Source organism: Artemia sp. Qi Xiang Cuo, chromosome 3 (assembly GCF_049724085.1).
Source record: "Artemia sp. Qi Xiang Cuo chromosome 3, ASM4972408v1, whole genome shotgun sequence".
NCBI lineage: Eukaryota > Metazoa > Arthropoda > Branchiopoda > Anostraca > Artemiidae > Artemia > Artemia sp. Qi Xiang Cuo.
In genome coordinates this window covers 43,928,130-43,945,830 of record NC_142796.1, presented here as the reverse complement: position 1 = coordinate 43,945,830, position 17,701 = coordinate 43,928,130, and the positions used below count along the sequence as shown (strand labels likewise).

The 17,701-nt window shown below is 37.2% G+C and overlaps 1 protein-coding gene across 1 annotated transcript in view; it reads right to left on the bottom strand.

The window, feature by feature from the left end:
• Positions 1 to 12,717: 12,717 nt before the first annotated feature.
• The window catches only part of Polr2G (DNA-directed RNA polymerase II subunit Rpb7), a 185,513-nt gene continuing 180,529 nt past the window's right edge, over positions 12,718 to 17,701 (bottom strand). The window contains exon 6 of the mRNA XM_089086169.1: positions 12,718 to 13,005. Coding sequence (XP_088942295.1) covers positions 12,718 to 13,005 — 288 coding nt within the window. The remainder of the gene's footprint in view (positions 13,006 to 17,701) is intronic.

Here is a 17,701-nt window from a genome sequence, read left to right as displayed (position 1 = left end):
TGATTATTTTAAATCTACTGTAAAATTTAAAATAAAGTGTATGTAGTAGTGTATAGTAGAAAGTATAATAAGAGACCACACTTAAGGTCGAAGAATTAATATTTTATAACGTCGTTAGGCTATAACAACTTAGAAGAAAGTTCTATTATTGACTTTCCCAATGGGAATTATGTCGTTTTATTATAACCAAAACGATAAAAATTTAGTTTTCTGTACTAAGATTAGTGTATTTATTTAACTCTGTCTCATAGCGTAAAATCAATGCGTGACTTATTTGTACTATAAGTATTTACTTTAAAGAACGTGTGATTCTGCCTCGATATTTTTATTACAGGAAGCGGATTGACACATGGAATATCGAGCATTACAATGAGTTGCCCAGTGCAGATACAACCTAGTAGCATCTATTTTCATCATACCTCAACCAACGAAGAGTACTCTCCATACACTCCAGGCAATTTTCATCCCAGCTTCGTCTACGAAAACAACAGTTACCTTTGATCATTGTTTCTTCGACCACAAACCATATTACGCACTAGGTAACATTATATTTGAATCTCAGTTTCCAGTGCTTTATCGAACTATATAATCACATAAATGATATTTGAAGATATTTGACGTTGAAGTTAAAGACAATTTGAAGTTTAATTCGGAGAACCCCATCGATCAGTACAAGATATAAATACAGAAGTATCGCCCTTGATAATCATTATGGACCCCAGAATCATTTGACTGTATAGTGATGATATTTGAAGTTAAATTATATTTAACGATATTTGAAGTTAAATGATATTTGAAGATATTTGAAGTTGTAGTTAAAGACAATATGTTGAAGGAGTAACTATAGTTTGATGTCAACCCGTCCAAATCCAAACTGCAATTCCCCCGTGATTAACCTAGGAATCACCGCAAAGGTTAATAGACGCCAGCCATGAGCTAACAATTTTATAAGAGACACAAAAGAACAATTTTATACGAGAATACATTCTCTATGTGCCTCAAAATATCCCAAAAGATAAGGCACCCCATGAACTATCGAAAAGCAGGTGAGAATGAACTCTGATGGCATATTCCCACACCTGTAGTTGGAAGCATCATTTCCCAGTTGACAATTCGAGAAAGCCTGTCGTTTGAACACAATCGTGCTTGAACTGTCCCCTGAAGAAACCATAGCTTAAGTGCTTTAAAGAATTTTTCCAAGACGAAAAGAGTGAAGGACAATAATTTACAACAAGAGGATTGAGTACACTAAGGACTCGAAGGTAATGAAATAGATGCGAATTTACATATGTTACTTCTTAATAACTTTGATAACTCAAAAATCCCAATAGTGAAAGTGTTTTAATTTTACCAGTGAATATGGTAAACATAATATTGTGTGTTATAAATCATTCATGTATGTACCGCTAGACGTTCAAGTAGAATTAGGTGTAGTATTATCATGTTATTCATTTTAGCGTAGATAGAAAGTAGTATGCCATATAAACAGCAAAATAAAAAAAAACTTGTAAAAAGTGAATTAAAAAAAATGTAAAGGTAGAATAGCCCCAACCTTGTTGGAAATGTAAAAGTAATCAGTGTTAGACGTAGAAAAAAAATCTTTAGTATAATAGTTAGCCTAGAACCATGAATAATCTTAGTCCGGTAGACGAATTTTAGATAAGGATGTAGAATAAAATAAGAAAAGTAATAGAGAAAATTTTTAGCACTCCTGATTAAGCCATAACATAAATATAAAATAATTATGTAGAGGAAATAGTTAATAAATGGCGATTATTTTAAAAACCCAAAGGCAAGCAATTACTAATGACGGGGCGTCATTAATTGATGGGAAGGGTAATATGTACCATGAGTAAAACACGATGTATTTAAAATACCAAAATAAAGTTCCTTCTTTCTAAAGATAATTCCGACTCCTATAATTAAGCTAAATCTAGTTTCAAAAAAGAAAAGTTCTTAATCAGCAAAGAGAAAAAGTGCAGTCACTTTTGCAGGAAGTTTAAACGATAAGAACCGTGTGAACGTCTAAATCATCAAAAATATTTAAGACGTATTATTGGACGAAGGGCTCGCATCCTTGGGCCAGGTGAGCCAATTGCGAGCCAGTCCTTACAGCGAGAGACTAAAAAGCTAAGTTTGGTAGTGGGGTAAAAGTGCTTTTTGAAAATATTCGTAAATCAGAATCAGGACCATTCAGATAGAATTCTTAAATTCTTTCATGTTGTATCTCGGTCACCGTTATTGTCATTTGGAGTGACCCACTGCTGTTCACCTAAAGTTCAATTATTCTATTGTTTTTTACCTGTGTTTATTTCATTCTATATGTCCGTATCTAGCCTAGTGATAGCTAATTAGTTCATAGGTCTCCAAAGGCACGTTCCCAGAGGAATCTGATCTCCAGATAGCTCAAGAAAAAAGAGGTCACACTTATATGTCTACATATTCTATTTTCTCCCATTAATTGAGGGCGGCGCTAGCCTAGTTGACACAATGTTTAGCACTATAAGCGGCGCTATCGGAGAACTTATAAGGTGTAAATTCACGGCTTTCAAAGTACGATATTAGATTTGACGCGATCAATCTTTATTACCGCTATCAGGACGGCCACAAAATCTTTATCGCTACATATGGCAGAAAACCATTATCGCTACACTCCTTTGATTGCACTGCTGCTGAATCTTGAGGAGATGTTTCCTGTTTAAAGGGATCTGTGACGGTGACGGCAGGTCGCTCACGATAAGGTCTATGTTTGTCCACACGTTGCAAAGCATCTTGAAGTAAAACTAGCTTTTTATCATCAGCAATATTCTCATCATTAATGAATTTGCTTAGATTGTCTTCAAAATGTTCCACGGGCTAGAGGACATGTTCAAATGGCGTCAATTTATGGGGGTTAGCCATTCTCTAGAGAAAACTGTTTAGAAGTCCAGCAATTATTGGCAGTAAAAGTGTAGAAAAGCTACCGCCCGCTTGAAGGAGACGTTTTCTTTTAAAAATTTTTCCCTTGTTTTTGCAAGCCAAGGTGCGTACAGTGGAACGATGTTGCTTTGTCTGTTGTCTAACACCTTCTGACAAGTGTACATTGCCCTTAGTTAAATTTAAACAACGTTCAAATATTAGATTAATGAAATCATTGTCAAAACCATGTTTGAGTATCGCCTTCCTGAGTGGAGGTTTTGAAGTACCTAAAACGGAAAATAAATGCCGTTGTTCGTGTAGTTTCTTCAATGTCATAATGGCAACTAATAGCTTTTTCTACTGTTCACCAGAAGATATACAGTAATTTCTTTGTCGAAACTATCTGTGACTACACGTAGATCCTCGGGTGTGCTCCGATTAAGATCTAGAAAAATGTACCCGTAGGGCTTATTCGTCGCCTGAGTGTACGGTGACAGCAGAAATTTGGGAGCGCCTGGATATATTTGCTTATTGAGAGTTATTAGCGAGCTAGAATCACGAACAACTCGATAGATAATATAGATGGTGCAATTCAAAGCAAGGGTTCGCATAAATTTGCTCTGATGAAACAGATTGTGTGGAACTAGGGTTATGGAGATATTTTCATGATGAGAGCGAACGGTAAACAGCTGTAGCATTTCCTGTGAGAACTGTTCAATGGATTCAGCCAACTCATCAATAATCAGCCATGAGTTTGGTTCAATAGTATTGAAAACATTAAGTCTCCGTATGAATTGTATTGGTATGGGTGTGGCAATAGCTTTTATTTGATCGTAGGACTCTTGCCAAATAATATAGCAATAATAAATTCTCTTTGATTTTTCCAAAAACATTTTATTACAATTTTAAATTATTTTAGCTAAAAGTTTCGTCTCCCCATACATTGATTGGCCACAGAAAAACGATGTGAATGGTGTTTCGAATCGATACATACTGCTGCTACTATTGACAACAGTCGGGCTACAACTCACCGTAAACCATACTTGTCCATTGAATAAGTAGTTATTTTTCTTAGATCTGTCTATTCAAGAACAACAAAATCAATATTTCATTCATTTATTCGACATAAAATCTCTATTTGTTCAACAAGAACAACATTTATTGAACAAAAACACTTGTTCAACAAGAACAAAAACCCTATTTGTTCAACATGAACAACAATAATATTTATTAACATGAACAACAATAATATTTATTAACATGAACAACAATAATATTTATTAAAAACAACAACATTTTTTTTCACTTTTTTTTGTTCAACAAAAACAATATTTATTGAACAAAAACATTTGTTCAACAAGAACAACAACGACACTGTAACACTTATTGTCATAAAAAAAACACTTTTTGTCCAGCAAGAACACTATTTGTGCATACACACACATTTTTTGTACAATAGTACTATTTGTACAACAACACTTGAAAAAACACGAACACCTAAAATAGCACAGTTGAATACTTTAAAAGGATAACCTCCCCCCGGGGGCCACGGGCCGAAGGCCCATTGCGGGCGGGACCCCCCCCCCCCCACACCTCCGAGAGCCGCGGGCCAAAGGCCGGCCACGGGCGGGGCCCCCAACCCCCGGGGTTGCTGTGGAAAAAATGTATACAATAGCCGCCGTCACTGCTGCTGCTGCTGCTGCTACAGGTTGGGTTAGGTTAGGTTGGAGCATTTAATTCATGAAAGGTTTAGGTTTGGGTTAATTTATCAGATTAGGTTTGGGTTAGGGTTGGGTTAATTTATCAGGTGAGGTTTGGATTAGGGTTGGGTTAATTTATGAAAGGTTTGGTTTGGGTTAGGTCAATTTATCCAGACCAAGTTGATTGCGATAGTCTACACATTCAACCCGGTCTGAAATGCGGTAGTGGCCATGGGGGAGTACATTTACACCATTCTCGATCACAAAGACTTTGTCGGATATACATGACATTACATTCTTTTCCACTCTAACAGTATAATTTTTATACTGTAGAGAGCGAATTGCAAGCAATTGTGCTCTCAGCACTAGGCTACTCTCTACACAGTCTCTGTACACACTCGTGTTTACATAGTTCTTTGAAAAATGTGTAGGCACCCCTTTACAAGCATGCTTAATATACCTGTTGCGAGTTTCCGCTCAATATACTTTAGAACTCGGGAACACCCCATTGAAAATAAAATCACTCCCTGTCTCTGATTTTAACATGAATAGTTGGTTGGGGGCCTGACGTTTCACCAACTCGGGGTAGAGGGACGGATTCCAGTTAGTGAAATCCATCCGCGAGCTGATGTGCACCCCATTTTCTAAATCCCCCAATAAATTCCCGGTTTTTACTTTTAATAGCAGAGAATCTCTATCCTTTATCCCCATAGTAAACTTGAGCCTCACCCTCCCGTGGCCATTGTACCTTGCACACATTGTAAAAAAACGACAACATGAGCTCGTGAACGATGTAAAATTTGGGTAAGCAATAATTCGTGCACACTCTTGAGGGTCAGTCAAGACGTCGCAACGAGATCTGTTCCGTACGCTTTCACAAATTTTGCCAAACGCTGAATTTAGAATGAGCTTGTACATTTCCTTCTCTACTTTAGTGTTTGCCCGAGAGCGTTTATCAACAAAGGTGTCGATAAACGTCTTTAAATAGGGTTTTTGACTGAATTGCAGGACCCTATGTATTTTGGTGATCTTGAAACCAAGGTTCACCATCAAGTGCAAAAGCTCTTGATCAACAATGATATTCTCTTTATGTTCCAGATCCGCAATCAGTTTTTGCTTAGACGGGGTCCAATGCATCCCCATTTCCTCAACTAATGATCGATTGTAGGGACTCAGAGAGTCCTTGGGCACTGGTCGATTGATACAGGAGAAAATGAAATCATAGACTGAACTATGAAGCGCCAATGGAATGTGACCATCAATTTCAAAGAACCATCCTTGTGGCCCATTGTCCTCAACGGTGTGAATGTCGGGGACCTCACAAGCATTCTCAAGCCATTTATAGTTCCCACACGGCAAACAGTAGTGAGACATTGCCGAGGGATATAACGAGTTCATGTAAAAAAAAACTGCATTTGACTTTACACCGGTGCTTTTTTGTCCGCTTGGATCTGTTGTTAAAACGCGATCCCCATGAAAAACATACTCACTTCTCATTGATCTTTCTACAAAAAGGTGTTGATCTACACCAGTGATTAAGCCTATTTATTCCCTACTGATTTTCAAAATCACGTGAATAACCAAATTTGGTATGGAAAAATAACACCCTATATCTAGTCCAAACTCTGAATAGATTTGGTCTGTGTTCTTGCAGACAATATATAACAGAGTTAAAACGTCACTGGCCAAGTACAGTTTACAATGATCTCACCCATTTTTACAATTCCCCTTAGCCCACACATTCTTGGTAAATTCATAGTCCTCGGCTGTGCATTCACTGCTGGTGAGTGAATTATAGAAAGCTTCAATTGGAGGTAGTTTCACCTCGCTTAAGCGAGCGCCAGAGCAGTAATAGTCGTATGCATATACACCTTTACAGGTCAATAGGTCATACACTTCAATGTCTGGAAAGTGCTGTTTAAGCAAAAGAAAACTATCAAAATTGTCATTTTTCTGCACTTAAATCAATTGAATCAATGCCTTGGGGAAAAAACTAACAGAATCTAAAAACCTGATTTTATTCAGACACGTATGCCCGTTATTTACTACCTGCCATTTCAACTCGAGAAGCACCAGCTTCTCTGCTGATTTGGGGATGATGTTATAGGTAAATGAATTATTTACCCATGGACTATCTACTCCCCCTCCCTCCCTGTGCACACGTGCCAAAGCCAGTAAAATAAATTTTAAATGATAATTCTAATTATGAATAAAAACTGGTATAAAAAACTGCTGGCTAACGTTTATGTAGCATGATTAATGCGCTACCCCTCTAAAATTACTACCCCCAGAGGATATTTCCGGCCACAAGTGATTGTCATCTCTGACTTTCCCCTTCCCCCTCTTTTCCCTCTTGTCCCTGTCCCCTTATCCCCCTCTTCAAACTCCCCCTTACAAACCCAGCATATTTTTTTATTTTTAATCGCGAGACGATCCTCTGCAGACAACACCATAGGATAATGTGTATTTCTCAAACGAGAAATAGCGTCATTTGCAGTGCCAATTAATATAGTCAGTGCCTTGACCATGTACTCACCCTCATCCAACGTTTCGACTATTTCTAACAACTGCATGCTGTTAGAACTGTCTCTGTGCGTGGGCGTAGGAGACTGCAATGGCTCGATGTTCTTTGATTCGATTCGGAACTCGAGGATCGTTCACTTCCACTAGCTTCGCTTCAAAGTGCAAAGAGATTTTATTGCTCTGGAGGAGGGTATTTTGAAAATGTTTAAAGCGTAAAATGGCCCTATCCCCCGAAATCGTTTCCACAGACTGGTAGCCATGCTGTCTACAATGTTTCATATGATCCCGTAGTTTTAAATCGCTACGAAATTGTGAAAAGCATGTCGAACAGTAGAAACGTACCCCTAGATCCCTCCCCCTCACAGAACTCTATTGATGTCTTTAATTGAGTTGACATGGCCAATTTCATTGGGGTCACTTGGTAGTGTGTACAACAACCAAACCCAGTGATTCAACAATTCAATCGACGGGCCTCTTACTGGAAACATCCCGCCCTTATTTTTAGAACAAACCCCAGCCTCAAATTCAGTTTCATATTTGACCACAGTAATGCTGATATTTAAATGGGCATTGACCCTTTCAAGAATTTCAATGGTCCTGAGCATTACTGGGTATTTCCCCTCTAAACAAGTGAAATCTACAGAGGGAAAATCGGACCCCTCCTTCCCATGCACAGCCCAATATTCTAAATTCGTCTTGGTAGCGTCACGTGCTAGAGGCTCGAATGCTGAAATGAGGAAAGCGTAAATGAAAAATTTTTGACCTGTTTCGAAACAGATTCGCTGAACTTCTTTACACCCCTCTAAATCTGGATTATATTTTAAAACTATTGCTCTTTCCCCATGCCCCCCTCTTAAAATAAAATCTTTTTTAAATTTACAAATATTTACACTAAAATTTTCAACAAATAAAACCACAGACCCACTACCATTTTCACTAGAATTCTCGAGATGGGTAATAATGTGGTCTATCCAATCCATAAAAACATCCTCAAAATTTTCTAAATGCGGATGGACGACCAACATCTCGGTGTGTAAATAATGATGGTAAACTTTTCCCCTCATTTAAATAAAACACCTTTAAAACAATTGAAACCTTAATTGAATCCCTACACCCCCCACAACTGAATTTGGTTTTCTAGCAGTGCACGAATTCTATCTACATATTCATGGACAATATCTATAGGGTCAAATACAAAATTACCCCCCAAAAGCGAATTAAAAGGGTCACCAAAAGTTGCAGTGTAAACAACTATCGTATTTAAAATTGAATTTGACGGTTGGAATTCAGGAAATGTTATAAATTGGGTATTGTCACCACCCTCCCCCTCCCCCTCTTGTATATTATCACCACCCCCTCCCCAACATTGTTCAATAATAGAGTTGTTCGAAGCCACTTCATTAGTTTGAAGTGGGGAAATGTAATCAGTGGGGGGAGGGTTACCTGTTAATTCCTGGGTAAAATCCTCTAAAAGCTGTAAGGTGTTTGGACTCAAGTCCCCCTGCTCAACTGCACTATTATCTACATTAAAATAATCGGTTAAAAAATCGTCAATATTATCTGGTATTTCCAGTGAATTCACATTCCATGGTGGATTGTTGGAGAGCTCCAGAGGTGCGTCTTCTTCTTCTTCAATCAATGAGGATGATGACGGCAAATAAGGTACCAATACAACCTATAAAAAAATGGCTTATTTTCAAAGTGTCTAAATCACCCTATTTTAAAAATTGGATTATTATTTAAAACGCGTGTACTTAGTAGTAGCATTTGGTTCCCTACTCTATATATTCTGAAAGTTCCAACTTAATACAATCTAAAAGATGACAGTATCTTTTGATTTTGTTCAAACAACCCCTCAAAAAATTTCATATTAATACTCTATATCTCTTTTGAAAAACCGGGGTCTTTAATAGGTAGCATATCCCTTTCAGGCCATATACAACTCTTTCCGATAGAAAATTGTTATTAAATAATGCAGTTTATATCGCAACGATTTTGCTATTTACTATGGGGAAATTATGTCCGGGATAGTGCTTTTTTTGGCTTCGCTATGAGAATTCATCTGGCTGAATGTATGCAATATTTGACATGATTCAAAAGGAAGAACGCTTTAATTTATCAGGTTGAAAAAATATCTCTGACACCCTTTTACTGTGTTGAAAAATGATAAAAAGAATGGCCTAAAAAAAGTTAAAAAAAAAAGTCTTACTTCTAAGTCCCTTAAAACTCGGTAAAAACTATAAATATTCTAGTGAAAAATAGCATTATTAGTTTCAAATGGCGAGATAAAAGACTCTCTAACAGTAAACTAGAAATTAGCGAAAAATATTATTATGTGGTTGAAAAGATAGCGAAGGTGCCTGCAGTAGGCAGAGAAAATAAGGTGATAGAGAAAAGCGGTTTCTTTGATAAGCAAAAAAAAAATTACATTATATTTAGGTATCTCTGAGGAGAGGGAGCAGTGAAATTTAAATCAAGGGGTGTGGGAGGGGAAGGGGAGGGGGGAATTACAGCGAAAAAAACGTTTTAGTGTCTTCGACAAGCTTGTATTAGGTTGAAAAATAGGTTTGTTTAGATATCTCTATAACCTGGTCCTGAATAATAGAAAAAAAGTGAAAAGACAAAAGTAAAGAGTAAAAGGCTCTCTAACAGCTAAAAAAATAGCTTATTTGATTGAAAAGAGTTTACTCACGTCTTCAAATTGATCAACCACTTGACAGGAAGCTGGGTGCTTGGAAATTACATGATAGGGAGCCATTGGTTGGTCTATGACTTGCCTGGAGGGGCCAACCCATCTATCTTGCATGGAAGGCTCAGCACTTGACGGAGACAGTTGAGGAGAGTGCACTGACACTTGACGGGGAGCTGATAGCTCAGATATTGCGTGAGAAGGAGCCGATGTTTGGCCTACGACTTGTCTAGAAGACCCAGGCATTGCAGCTTGCACGGAAAGCCCTGCTGTATGATTGGGGCTCAAATGAATCATATCATGTCCATCACGATCTTTCGCAGCCCGGCCAGCGATATATCGGGCTCTTGCAGCCGAGGCTGTAATTTGACGAGGCAGCATTGAGGCTCGATGAATAGGGGCTTGCATAGACGCGGTATCGATGTCGCTGGCTGGTACAGAGGGGTTCTCCATCCTTGTGGCCCATTGTCTTTTTGGTTTTCGACCAGACTGCATAGGGGCTGGCACTGATAGGGCTGCCTCACCCTCTCTTGCTCTCTTTGATGGAGGGGGCGCGCATTTCTCATAATTGGCCTTAAAAAGAAGAAAAAATTTAGTATGGAAAAATGATTCCCTTTTTTACAGAAGAAAAATTAGTACCCCCCGCCCCATAACCAGGATTTTGTCTTGAAAGCATTTATCGCAAAGAAGCCCCCTCCCCCCTTTTCAGTAAAGCAAAAATTAAAATTTGCGAGAAATATACTAGGCTTAGAAATCAAAGTTTTTATTACACAACTTGTGAAAAAATAAACCTTGACAATCAGTATTCTATAGCCTTAGGATAGAAATCAATGTTTCTATTTTTACCATTTAGAAAAAAAATTAAATCTTCCTGTCTATAGGCTTTAAAATAGAAAAAAGCTCGTTAACACATAGCTTATAGGCCTAAAATTTGCGATCATAGGTTAAAAATTCTATTCAATTTACGCATAATAAATCTATGTATCTTTTACTTAAACCCGCCCCCCTTACTTTTCACGCGAAGAAACAGTTTTGTTTTCACCTTACAACGAAGGTGTTAGAAGCGAGGCATTGCCCCCTCCCCCCATATAAACACTAAATACTCAAAATGGAAAATGAATACTACATGAAACTAACATCCATCCCCTCTTAACAATCCCCCTTCCTCTTTTTATAGAAGAAAGCCCCTCTACCTTTTCAGTAAAGCAAAAGTAAAATTTGCGATGAAGAAGCTATGTCGTTAATTTGATCAAAAAGTATCCTTTTTCAGTGAAACCACTGTAATGCTAATCCTTGTATATTTAGCAAAGCCGGATGTACTTGACAGGAAGCAATAATTAAGGTTTTAAATCTTTGCGGGAAATCTGTAAGTCAAGCCGTAGTGGCTTAATAACTAAGGGTTGACAGAAATTTGAGTGTCACTTTTAGACTAAGAATAAATTAACAAAAACATAGTTTTTTCCATTGGAAGAATTAAAGTCGTAAACAGAGGGGGAGGGGGGTTTACATGGTAAAAAAGAGTGTATTTTACGCTTTCTATCGACTATAAACATCATATAGTGGTGTTTCTATTGTTGGGGGAGGGGGTATCCCCTGAATATGAATTTACTGGATGGGTAACTATGTAAAACTATTTTAATTGGAAATAAACTAAGAAAATTTAACAAACTGAACTAACATTATAAATCGATGTAGCCAGAGTTTCCAAATCAATAATATCAGATGCTTGTTCTATGGTGTCTTAAAACTTTATGATAGTTTAATCATAACGCATGTCCGTTATATACAAAATCTCAAGGGCGAATTCTGATGTAATGGGAAACCTTACATAACTCCCCTGATTGGCTTAGAAAGAAACACGTGATCCTGTTCCCGTTAGACTCGATCAATACATTCCCCCACCTATTATGTAAATCAATTTCTCTGAAATCCAGTTCCCCTCGAGTCGATCAATACATCTCTTCCCGTTAATGCGCATGTGCAAACTTCGCCCCGGAGTCATTAACAACAAATAAATCGACCTTGAAAAGGGGGCATTGACCCCATTAGACTCGATCAATAATCCTTGAATAAATTATGTGTAATCAGTGCTGGTACCCCCTTCCCTACTAAATTCCACATTTTTGCCTATACAAACTTCTGCAGTAGGTTTCCCTGATACGCTGAATCTGATGTTGTGACCCCCCCTTTTTTCGAAAACAAGGCAAATTTTCTCTGGCTTTTTAACTTTTAATGAGTAACACTAATCTTGATTAATCTTATATATTTGGAATCAGCATAATAAGCTGATCCTTTTAATGTATCTACTGATATCAAAATGATAACCGTTTTTTTAGTTTCGGTTACTATTGAGCCAAGTCGCTCGTTACTTACAGTTCGTTACCACGAACTGTTGAAAGTGATTTGTGTTGATTCAAAAAAATTATTACATAAGACAAGTTCTATAACTTCAAGGAAATTGAACACGCATAACCTCCAACAAATAATACGTAAAAAAGGGAGGACAAACCAGGCGCTATTATTTCCTTTTTCCTAACAAACAGAACCAGACTTCCTGAAATTCGATAAACCTCCATAAAGAGAAGTCGGCGGTAGTTGAAGAGGTAAATCTGAAGCGCAAGAGCCAATTTTCTGCTCTTCGCGATAAACTTTAATACCACAGCATTATACCTCTGACACTACTGATACCAGGATACCATTTATACCACATACATGAGCAAGGACAGTTATCTAGTTCGTTGTCTCAATAGGGAGAACAGAAGAAAATTAGGTTTTCTTCTCAATAAATCCTCAGTAGTTGCAGGCTCACAAACATACGTCCATCTGGATAAATTAGTCCTATCCAATACCGATAGCTAGTTTTCTCTCTCTTAATCAAATTCAATTTCTTTTTCAAGTTCCCTTTACTTAACCACGGGTAAGTGCAGAATTAGTCAACGAAGATTCTAGCGGGCAAAAACTACTTTTCCCTGATCTTTGACTCTGGCTCAGGAAGACCTGAACTCTCTCCTCATATTCATATGCACTGATAATATTTGCTGCTACGCGGTGCGCATTTGCTGCTACGGTGCTTATATTGTTAGAATTTTGACATGAAAAGTTCATCCGCAGCCCAGTCGTATAGAGAAACTTAGCAAACAAGTCGTCTTCTTGATCTGGAGTCGGTGATGCATTTTGGTTAGTCCATACATCTATCTGAATACATATATTCATCTGAATAAATTAGTCCAGTTCGATTCCGATGGCTATTTTTCTCTCTTTTTCTCGGACAAGTTCCCTTTCTCCATCCTGCTACCTTTCCCTCCGTGTAATTTAATATCATACTTCGCTCCGCACATAAAAGCTTCAGACACGTTAAATTATCTTGTTAATTTTGTAACTTTCATTACATTTAATAATTGATTGATATCGCTTCAGATGTTTTATTTGAGGTGATTTTATTTGAAAATATATTAGCAGTAAAAATCAAAGAAATTTCTAGCAAAAAAAGATTTTGAATTAGATACAACTTATATGGTTACCAATCCTGTTATCGATTGGCAGGGTCTGTGAAATACACATATACCACTTGAGTAGCAGGAGGGTAATCAGTGCGAAACGAACAACGATACGAACAACGGTACGAACAAGATGACAGCCAATCAGAGGCCTACAATCCGTGTACGAACAAGATCACATGCCTCTCTCTAGACCAATCAGGGAGTCAGAAATACTAACAGGAGTGCCGCAATATGCTCAGTGAATGCAACCAGTACAAGATCATTGACCTCCAAATCACAGTGCTAGAAATATTGGGATAACAAGGTAACATCATCAGATAAGGAAATTTGAACATTGGAACATTCTTATCAGAGAGTTGGAAATACAGACAGGACAGAATATCTGATTGACACAATTTTCTATGAGACATGATAAATTTGGAAGAAGTAGAAACGAAAAAGGTAAGACATCAGGGAATGCTAACTCTATTAAGAGATACATATTATTCTTCATTTGGGTGTTCTGTGTTGTGTTCTGTATAATACACAAATAGTATTTGAAGACTGTTGTAAGGTCCCCTGCCCCAACCTCCAAGGGGCCCTGCCTTTCCCCAACTTTTTGGACCCCTCCCCCATTTTTTTTAATACTTTTTTTTGCGCGCTTGAGAAACAGAACTAAACAAACAGAAAAGATTTTTCAGCTAAAGCAGGGAACAAGTTAAAAACTTAAAATAAATATAATGACTCTCTATTTTTAAAAAATTTCTGGCTGTTTTGCAAATCATACCCGGACCTATCTAAGATATAGTATGAGGCTATTACCAAGGACATTAAATCTCGTCCAGAGGTCCCCTCTGCTCAACCTCCAGGGCCCACTTGCCTCCATTCCAACTTTTTTACCCCCCCCCCCCCATTTTCAATATAGAGGCCCCATTAAGAGTTAAAAATGTGTAAGAAAAAAGTTATCTGAACGTCATCTCTGACCTCATCTTTCGGGATTTAGACAAGCAGATGCTTTGAACATCCCATTCCGTTACTTTTTGCCTAACATTATGAAATATGACAATTTAGAATATTATCCTTTTTTTATAAAATCCCCCCCATGGCCTAAAATGTTTCCTCATTTTGACTTTTCTATTTACTAACCTAAGATACTTGAGCTATTCATGCAAACATCCAGCAATAAAATCCCTATTAAAAGAAATTATCGTCACTATAAAAATTAAGACACAACGAAAACAACTATTTTCAAAGCACATTTTTGACCAATCTGCTAAATTAGATGGCTAGGAACAGTTTGCGGACGTTCACGAAACGTTGAAAAGTTCTTTGTTCCTATAGTCCGGGCGTCATGTGAAGCTATCTTGCTTATTTCCACCAGAATTGATTGCATTATTAGCGGTATCTAATAATGATACAAAGTTTTATCATTTTCTTAGGGGTGAAACAACGCTCTTTTCAAAATTAGCTAGTGGAAACGTTTAACAATGTGTGCTACTTTCGAAAGCTTCAATATTTTTTAGGAAGGTGGGGGATGTTCCAAGGGTTCATTGGGGACATTCTTATGTCCTTCTTTTTCAAAATTGACTGGTGAAAATGTTAAACAATGTATCTGACTTATGAAAACTTTAATATTTTTTAGGGAGGTGGGGGATGATTCAAGGGCTCATTGGGTACATTTTTGCATCTCGTCCAGAATTGATGGCATTATTAGCGCTATCTAATAATTATAAAAAGTTATATCATTTTCGTAGGGCTGAAACAAAGCTCTTCAAAATTAGCTAGTGAAAATATTAAACAATGTAGGCTACTTATGAAAACTTTAATATTTTTTCGGGGGGGGGGGGATGATTCAAGGGCTCATTGTGTACATTCTTATGCCCTTCTTTTTCAAAATTAGCTAGTGAAAATGTTAAACAATGTAGGCGACTTATGAAAACTTTAATATTTTTTTAGGGAGGTGGGGGATGATTCAAGGGCTCATTGGGTGCATGTTTACATCTCGTCCAGAATTTATCGCATTATTAGCGCTATCTAATAATGATAAAAAGTTATATCATTTTCTTAGGAGTGAAACAAAGTTCTTTTCAAAATTAATTAAAAAAACTTTTTCCACAGAATAAGTTTTTCAAAGAAAAGTAAAGAACTCCATTAAACAAAAAATGAGCAAAAATAAAAAAAAATAATCTACCAAGCTCGAAACTACCACAAATCAGCATCGATAAATAAATGAAACCCAAAACGATCAGAAATTACAATAAATAACCGATTCAAACTCAAAGGGAGCAGAAATTAACATAAGTTGGGCGCAAAACCCCTATGCCTTCCCAAGGCCAGAACATAATTTGCACTTTACTGAAAAAGATACAAATGAATGTGCATCGTCAGTTTAATATACATACACTGATATTTAGTAATCAAAATGTTAGAATTATTTGATTTATTAAAGTTATAAAAGTAAAAACATTTATATTTTTTTCATTAAAGTGCAAATTTTGTTCTTGTCTTGGGAAGGCATAGGGGTTTTGCGCCCAACTTATGTTAATTTCTGCTCGATTTGAGTTTGACTCGGTTATTTATTTTAATTTCTGTTCGTTTTTGGTTTCATTTATTTATCGATGTTGATTTGTGGTAGTTTCAAGCTTGGTAGATTATTTTATTTTTGCTCATTTTTTGTTTAATGGAGTTCTTTACTTTTCTTTGAAAAACTTATTTTGTGGAAAAAGTTTTTAGTTTCTTTTCGTTTTATATTGACATAGTCTTTTCAGGGAAAAAGAAAATAATACGTTAAATCCTTTCGTTTTTTAAGACTTTATAGTTTGGCCTGCTATTTGTATGCTGGAGAAAAGTTTTCAGCAATTTTTAACAACATACACCCTTTTAAAAATCTGGACACAAATAGTACTATTTAAATTAATTTCATGCCTCCTCTAGTTGACCTGAAATGGGAAACTTAATACCATTCGCAAAAAAATCTGTTTGCTTTCTTTGATAGCTTTGATACACTTAAACTATTTTCATTGGTTAAATCTTAAGAGAAAAAATAACCTCGAACGTTTGAACATAAAACACTCAGTCGTTCTTGAGATACTGCTCAGATGCTTTATTGGGAATTAGCATAATCACAGTGCATTTTGATTTAATCTTGAGGCAACATTTAGTTTTTAAACATAACGGGCAAATGGGAGGGTGGGATTGGAAGGGGGATTAGCAGCCCTCCAATCACTTTCGATTAATAAAAAGGGCATCAGTCCTTTCTATTTTCAATCGAATGAGCCCCTTTCGAAGTTCCAACAACAACTCCTTCGATACGAAGTGCCCTGGTCTAAACAACAACAACAACAAAAAAAAAATTACTAATCACTTTCGACTTTTAAAAAGGGCACTAGCCCTGTGAATTTTAAATCGAATGAACCCTTTTCTGAAGTTTCTACGACAAAGTCTTCTATAAAAACCTTATATGCCCCCAGGGCATATCTTAAAACCCTTGCCCTGAGGGCTGTAGCGGAGTATCCTCCTCAAAAACATATTTTCTATCTGTAAATCAACTACGCTGAACAAAATAGCTATCTCAAAATTTGTATTGGAAGTGTTTGGGGGAATGATGGGCGTGGGGGAGGGGGGGGGGCTAGTTGCCCTCCAATCACTTTCGACTATTAAAAAGTGCACGAGCCCGTTGAATTTAAAATTGAATGAGCTTTTTCTGTAGTTTCTATGACAACGCCTTCTATAAAAACATTATATGCCCCCTGAGCATAACTAAAACCCTTGCCCTGAGGGTTGTGGGAGAATGTCCTCCTCAAAAACATATTTTCTATCTAGAAATCAACCACGCTGAACAAAATGGCTATCTCAAAATTTGGACTGGTTGCGTTTGGGTGAATGATGGACGTGGGGGGGGGGGGGCTAGTTGCCCTCCAATCACTTTCGACAATTAAAAAGGGCACTAGCCCTTTGAAATTCCAATCGAATGAACCTGTTTTGAAGTTTCTACGACACAGCCTACTATGAAAACCTTATATGCCCCCAGGGCATAACTTAAAACCCTTGCCCTGAGGGTTGTGGGGGAGTATCCTCCTCACAAACATATTTTCCATCTGGAAATCAACTACGCTGAACAGAATGGCTATCTCAAAATTTTGATTGGATGTATTCGGAGGAATGATGGGCGTGGGGGGACTAGTTGCCCTCCAATCATTTTCTACTATTAAAAAGGGTACTAGCCCTTTGAATTTACAATCGAATGAGCCTGTTTTGAAGTTTATACGACGATGCCTTCAATAAAAACCTTATATGCCCTTAGGGCATAACTTAAAATCCTTGCCCTGAGGGTTGTGGGGGAGTGTCCTCGTTAAAAACAAATTTTCTATATGGAAATCAACTACGCTGAACAAAATGGCTATCTAAAAATT